Below are 7,466 nucleotides of genomic sequence, written 5' to 3' on the forward strand. Positions count from 1 at the left end.
TATTAGCCTGTCTTATTAAAATGAATGCTACTAAGGACACATCGTCATGTCAGTGCAGTAACTCAGTAAGTGTATATAAATTATATAAGCACTTATTGAGTTATTGCGCTGACATGACGACATGCACTCATCTTTAGAAGTTATGGAAAGCCTATGCATTCTTAAAGTTAGATACTTGTATTGATGTTTAACAAGTGATCACTGCTGAGCTGTAAATTATTTAGGCCTTTTGAGATATTCTAAGTAATGAACAGTGTTTAAGTAATGCCCATATAATGCATTTCGTTAAGTTATGGAAAGCTAACACTGTCTTTTACATTTATACTCTGATATATATGACAAACACTGTATAGTATCTTGTGAATTGCTAAAGTTCCCTTGAAATTTATCATAATCAGTATTGCAATTTATTCGCAGATACTTCAACTATGAATTATTTGTGCAATTTGTAATGCAATACACAAATTAAACTTCATGAACAGCTAGTACAGAGTTTCTAGTCTTTGACCTTATACGTTGGAAGAAGTTTTATCATGTCTATCGGCCTAGTCCTCCTGAAAGTATCTAGTTCCTAACCGAGGGCTACATCCAGACAGAAACAACCACCCTAGTATGTAACAGTATGATAGACAGCTTTTATACGGTATTTTCGCGATTGACATAAAATGTAAATTAATGCGTTCAGACGAAGATGAAGTTGTCCATCTGTCACGATTATGCTAACATAAGGCCAGACTGAAATAGTCATAGTTATTTATTATAAAAAAGAACGAGACAAACACTACACCATTAAAAGATTTTATGTCTGTTATCATTTATAAACAGATAATTTTATTTGATTATATTCAACTAGAGTGTTCAGTATTTACATAAGTCATAAATATCTAAATAATCATGGACTTAGAGATAAATGTGTAATGTTTACGCGTTTATGTTGCGAAAGTTATAATTAAATTTACACTTAACTTAATTTATATTATATTCTTAGCTTTGATTTCAGGTAAGTTTTTCATTTTAATATTGAATTACCGCTTAAAGTTCATCGATATTAAGTAAGCGTTGAAATGTTTGCCGAATAACAGAGCAAATAACATATCAACTTCTCACATGTCTAATATATATTTCTTGCATAACAAAAGAGCGATTTGTCATGGCAAATTCGGTTCTATCTTGGCAAATGTAACTTTTTAAATTCATATTTACATATCTATAGTAATGGAAGAGACGATTTCATTCTGATGTAAATATGACAATTGTAAAGGCTTTGAACAACTATAGATGTAAGATGGACTCGCCCTTACCGGCATGGCAAAAAATAATAATCATGTTTTATATCTAGAGCTATATGGAAGTGCTCAACAATTATTTCAAATTTATGTAATAGGTTGATAACGTATTACGCTATACATTTTTTTTTTTATATATATTTCAGATGGGCTTGACAGAAACATTCTACGAAGTTCTTCAATGGGTAATAGCAATATTTTATTACTTTCACATTTATGTGAATTAGAAAAACGCTAGATTATAGTTAGTATTCAGATATGTCAAAGGATGTTTAATATATTTTCTGATATAACATTCATAAGAAACCAGTCACAGAAAGTAGTATTGCATATTTATGCCTAGGCGTAGCTTACTCTTGTAAATATCTTCTCGTTTCAATTTTTTATCCTTAATCCAAAAATTTGTGTTATTCAGCAGCGTTTGTTGGAATACTGGTCAACAGTGGTCCTGATTGATTCAGCTCTCCTTTGGTCAAATGACCATTTACAGCAATTAATTAAAACGCTCGAAGCAAATAATTAGTTTTATCATATATTTTCGAATAAATATTCATTAAATATATTGCGTATTTCCGTCGTTTCTAATTTCTTACTCCGTAGAACATAGTTTATGAAGTGTCACTTAAATAAAACACATTTTACGTGCTTTCACCAGCAAAACATATTGTCTGCATTTAAACAGTTATTGTTTCCTTGGCAGTGACTTCCGTATCCTCTGAAATGAGAAGTCGCTTTTTAATAGAGAAATCAGTTATTCCTCTCCTCTGTTGTTTATTTTTCTCATGTATGCCGCAAAAATACTCTGTTTTGTGATACATATTTCAGATGCTTGGACTCGTGATACAGATGGTAAGTACAGTACATATGTTGTTATGGATTCATTTTGTGAACAATATACACACTTTATAAACGCGAGTTTATTAATTGTATTTGCAATAGGGGTAAAATGACCTCAAGGGGAGAGATGCGATCAGGACTGTTTATTACAATAAGCCTGCTATTATTATTCTTGTCATTTTTAATATTGTTATAATAACCACTATTATCATTATTATGTACAACGCCATTGAATATATCATTGTATAAAATAGGCGTTAAATCAAATTATTTAGTTTCAGTTTCAGTTTTTCAGTTTCAATTGTAACGTGCAACTTCTTTCTAAAAAGATATAGAACTTGAACATGATCGAACGTCTTGAACGGATTAATAAAATCAAATATAAGAGTTGTAATAAAGAAATACTGTTTAAATCGATTTATCAAGATGAAAATAAATATTGGTAATAGTTCTATGCCTATCCTGTTGCATGGAGGAAATCAGAAATATAGCTGTTTACATAGTCAGTGAAAAATTGCTGAATTAGTTATTTGAGCGTGCGTCAATGATTAAGTGACCGAGTTAAGTGTTACGAGGTGGAATGATGAAAGTTTTACATACTCCAAAAGTTGACATTTGCATGTACATAAAATTCCGTTACTCATTTAAATCTTCAGGTATAAACATGATTCTGTCTGTCATAAATATTGCTTAAATATTGCTTATACAGGCTGTCCATGTGGAAGTACTACAGAATGTATGGAAACGATTTAGTCAGATATTGTTTATCATATAAACTGCAATATAAACGTTTGATTTTTAGAAACCTGTATACATTTATTGTCCAAACCCGGAATGGAAATCAGAGTTCAGGAAGTTTACAGGCTGGTCGTGGGATTGTAAAGAAATAACAAATGAATCAGAAGCAATAGGAGGACATCCTATTATTGTCTTATGCGAAAAACGTACCCGTCTTGTATCTGACCTTGATGGAACAATTGAACACACATTTAAAGGTAATACTGTAATAAAATCACATTTCTAAATGTAATTCTCTATTTGTTCGTAATATTTCCCTTCAAGATATGTTGTATTTAGCCCGAATATTTAAATTTTTTCAAATAGTAAAGCTTTGATTTCCGTCGTCGTCGTTGTCGCCAGCGTCACAAAAATTTGCAAGTAAGCAGGTTTCTCTAGAATTACTGGGCTTAATATGTTTAAACTTTACATATGTTTTCGGCATAAAGAGGTGACCTCACCAGACAAGTTACATTAATAGATTAAATACATGTATTATTTTGTCAATATTATGTCCCTTTTCTCAAAAAGACACTAAGCCAGTTACTTTCAAACTTAAACATGTCTTTACCATCTTCAGATGACATAATGGGCAAGTTACGTACCCCACTTTTATATTTTCAAAATTATGCCACTTTATAACTACAGTTTTACTTTTAAGCATGTTTTTTTTTCAGGAATTACTTGACAAAATGTTTTCAGATTTGGCATCGTTTGGTGGCCTCACACGGAAAGTGCCATGAATCAGGCTTTCCCTTTTCAACTCTTTAAACGTCCCGCTAGGAAATGTTAACCTCAACTGAATAGAAATATTTTTTTTCCACAAAACAAAAATGGTTGTCATTCTATAAAACACCGTAATTTGCAGTGTTTTGCTTCATTTTACAGTATGGAGTCTTGCATGTATTTAACTTCATACATCCTTATTCTTTGTGTAGGTCAAAATAGAACTAAAACATTCATATCCAGTGAGTAAATTAAACAGTTTCCTAGAACATCAACTAGGTTTTCAGAACATTTATACCAACTGGTAATTTGTTTCGTGGGATAATCTCCCAAACAGTTTGTATAAATGTGATGTGATGTGCCTAAACTGTAGAAACATCTATATGTTTTCGTCTGCCGTGGTATTTAACAAATGATGATATTTTCCTTTAGATTCTGCAGCTACTCACATGCTAGAAATTTTATCTTTAAACTAATATAAGAACAGTTAATACCAAAGGGTGGAGGCAGGGCTCGACGAGGCTATTTTTAAATGCAATTGATCTGTATTAATTCTGTTTACAAAATGGGCAAAGAATGGAGTTCTGGCTTCTGAGTGGTCAGCAGACTCAATCTCCTGACCAAAATATTGATCTGCGCTAACAATAAACGAAAAGAAGTAAGAAGTAGCGCAAGGACTCCACAAATACAATAAATCATTTTATATCTATAAAACCTATATATGTTATATTGTTTTCCAAAGGTCAGTGATGGTATAGAAAACACAACAACTGGTAAAGATTGAATCACGGGTATTTTCTAAAAATACCTAGATCGGAATAGAATTAAATGGTCTAAATTATACACGGTTTTCCATATCTGGGCAACAAAGACTGCCACAAAGGAACGCGCCCAAGTTGTGTCCTGCACTTTTATGCCTCCCTGCTGCGCGGCCATTTTTGCCAAGTTTGCTGTAAAGATTAGTACCGTGATTTGTCCTCTGACCTAATAAATGTGTTAAGTGAAATGTCTTCCAAACAACCAACTGAAAATCTTTGTGTTGCATGTTAAATCCAAGCTACGGTGGAAGCGTTTTAAAATAAGAAAGAATCTGTGATAAAAGTGTAACAACCTGAACCAAAAATCCACTTGTGGCTCGATAACAATAAACAATAAATTGTGTGTTTTTAAATGTAACTGATGTGTATTAACTCTCTGTTTACAAAATAGACAAAGAATGGAGTTCTGGCTTTTGATTGGTCAGCACAGATCACCTGACCAAACTATTGATCTGCGCTAACAATAAGAGAAAATAAGTATGAGGTAGCGCAAGGAATCTCGAACCAAATACCATAGATCATTTTATATCTTTAAAACCTATAAATGTACAGTGGGTTCCCCGCTTTCAATAAAGGACATCCATTATATCAACGGAACTACCCTGTAATTTGTAAATCTTTTTAAATTGAAAAAAAAACCCTCTAAGAATTCACCTAATTTTAATGCAAGTTTTAAATTCACTTCCCATCATAGCAGTGAAATATTGAAATTATACAGGAGTACGTGTATTTTCCTCCATTCTATCCCCGGATGTAACCGTTTCGCATATTATTAGGGACTTTCTTCCTATGCATGTTTTATATTTCGTTATAGAAGTATGATAAAAGTATAATAGAATAACTACCCTTTCCTATACATTAAAACCCTCAAAATAGTTCCTTCTATTATTTCCCTACCTTTGGAATACCGGATGGGACGATAGGAATATCTCTTCTTTCCGTCCGTCCTCAAATTAAGATCTTTTTCAGTTACTCACAAGTATTCAAAATAGGTTCATAAAAATTGATATGGGAATAGAATGGCAATGTGTAAATTGCTCGTTAACGACTTATGATTGTTGATCAAATGTTAATCCTCAATGTTTGTACATGTAACAATTTACTGTAACAATCATAATTATATCAATGAAATACTGTTTAAATCAAAGGTTAAGGTCATTATAGAGGGTGAAGTAAAATTGTTTCCGCTCCATAACATTTATATGAATTGGCGGATTCTCTTAGTGTTACTCACAAACATTCCCCATGATGAGGAAGATTGTCAACACGTGATCTATGCTTGTCGGTTAAAGATCAAGGTCCCTGTTTAAGGTCAAGTAAAGTTTAATTTCCATTAACTTTTAATTGCATGGAAGGCTTTTTTATTAGCAGACAAAAATGTTCTCCGTGATTAGGGTATGTCTCGCACATGACAAATGGTTGTCGGTCAAAGGTCAATGTCACTATTTAAGGTCAAGTAAAATCGTTTTATCTGGTGCATTGATGGATTTTCTTAGTACTGCACACAAATATTCCCCATGTTGAAACTTTGTGTCGCATGCAGGGGACTTCACTGCAATACCGGTTCACTATTTACACATTTTTAGGATTTGTTCCCCAATACTTCTTTTTTTCTTTAAATAGATTGAATTTCTTCCTAACATTTACATTCTTACACTTTCCTATCTCTCTAGAAACCGATTCGTTTCAATTGTTTATCGGATTAATAAACACTGTGTGAGATATTAGACAGCATACAATGTGTTTTCTTTTGTATTTTCAGGTGTTGATTGGTTTAGACGAATAATTGTTGTGTATATTGAAACTGGCGCGCGAAAAGAAAGAATGGAAAATATATCATATTTTATACCAGAAATCGAAAAATACGGATCCATCTGTGGAGTTATAAACTTTTCTGCTACCAGAACAAGTTTTACGAAGATGCATATTCCAAAGGATAGTTTAAATACAACAGCCAACAAGGTTTTGCATAAACTAATGAGTTTGAATTTCGAGTTCTAAACTGTATTGAAGCCGTCTCCCTGTGTGAGATGTCACATACATTTACAAGGTGTGAATGAATGAATGCATTCAAACTAAAAAAAAACGAAGAAAAAAAAAGACTCATGACTAGACATGTAACATGTTTAACCAACTTTTGACTGAAACCTATAAAGATAATATATCGCTTGATATTTGACATAATCGTTATCTTTTTGAACTTCTGTCCTCTTCATTTATGACTATTACTGTAAGTGATTTATATTACTTAAATAAAGTAAATTTTGAAATGACTGAGAAGTCAGACGACAGGAAGCATATAGCGTTGCTGCCGTCCGTACGTGTAAGCACATCCGTAAGTCCCGAAATCTTGTGTGTCCGACTCCTAGCTCATACACTATTGTAATAAATTTAGGTGGGTGCTGTATTTATCCGAGCGTTCTACACTAATTAATATAATAAGTGGACAATTAAAAGTTATGCAAAAACAATAAAATGAAAGTACCCAAAAATACCATATATATAATTTTCCTCATGACTGCTTGTCGAATTGACCTTTGTAGCGAAATGCCTATAAATTCTCAAAAACTATTATACAATTTTTCCTCAAGCTATTTGATTAGTGATTTAAAAAACTGATTTGAAAAAGATGAGCTTATATAAGTTAGAAGAATAATCAAATGTACCTGAAGTGCCAAAAACTACGATGAATAGAAAATTACTAGAGTAAATAGTAAACCCTTAGCTTACAGCAAAATGCTTTACTAGAATAATCACCAGAATGCCACGACCCAGGCTTCTATGATCATTAAAGACACAGAGTGCCCTTATCTGTTCTTTGTAGGAATATCAGCCTAAAGTCCTGATGCAGCTAGTATAATAAACAACAAGAGACTCTAGATGCCACTAGAGTACTACGACCCGAACCTCCAATGCCTTTCAATATATCTAGCTAAAGAATGCCTTTCTTTTGCTTTAAAATCATCTACTTAGCATTGTCGTCCCAAAGTCTAAGCTTGACTAGTGCAATAAATATTTATAT

The 7,466-nt window shown here is 32.6% G+C and overlaps 1 protein-coding gene across 1 annotated transcript; it reads left to right on the forward strand.

The window, feature by feature from the left end:
- Positions 1-840: 840 nt before the first annotated feature.
- Positions 841-6,445, forward strand: LOC128551896 (uncharacterized). Its single transcript, XM_053532843.1, has 5 exons — positions 841-1,000; positions 1,433-1,471; positions 2,112-2,135; positions 2,926-3,118; positions 6,207-6,445. The coding sequence occupies exons 2-5, from the start codon at positions 1,433-1,435 to the stop codon at positions 6,443-6,445; spliced, it is 495 nt and encodes a 164-aa protein (XP_053388818.1). The 5' UTR covers positions 841-1,000.
- The last annotated feature ends 1,021 nt before the right edge of the window (positions 6,446-7,466 follow it).

This window comes from Mercenaria mercenaria, unplaced genomic scaffold, assembly GCF_021730395.1.
Source record: "Mercenaria mercenaria strain notata unplaced genomic scaffold, MADL_Memer_1 contig_1813, whole genome shotgun sequence".
Lineage (NCBI taxonomy): Eukaryota > Metazoa > Mollusca > Bivalvia > Venerida > Veneridae > Mercenaria > Mercenaria mercenaria.

Bases quoted from the DNA above. Each gene is read 5' to 3' on its own strand.
- LOC128551896 (XM_053532843.1), top strand. From the start codon at position 1,433: ATGGGCTTGACAGAAACATTCTACGAAGTTCTTCAATGG. The intron at 2,136-2,925 runs GTAAGTACAGTA...TTTGATTTTTAG, and splicing joins TTGGACTCGTGATACAGATG to AAACCTGTATACATTTATTG. The intron at 3,119-6,206 runs GTAATACTGTAA...TTGTATTTTCAG, and splicing joins AATTGAACACACATTTAAAG to GTGTTGATTGGTTTAGACGA.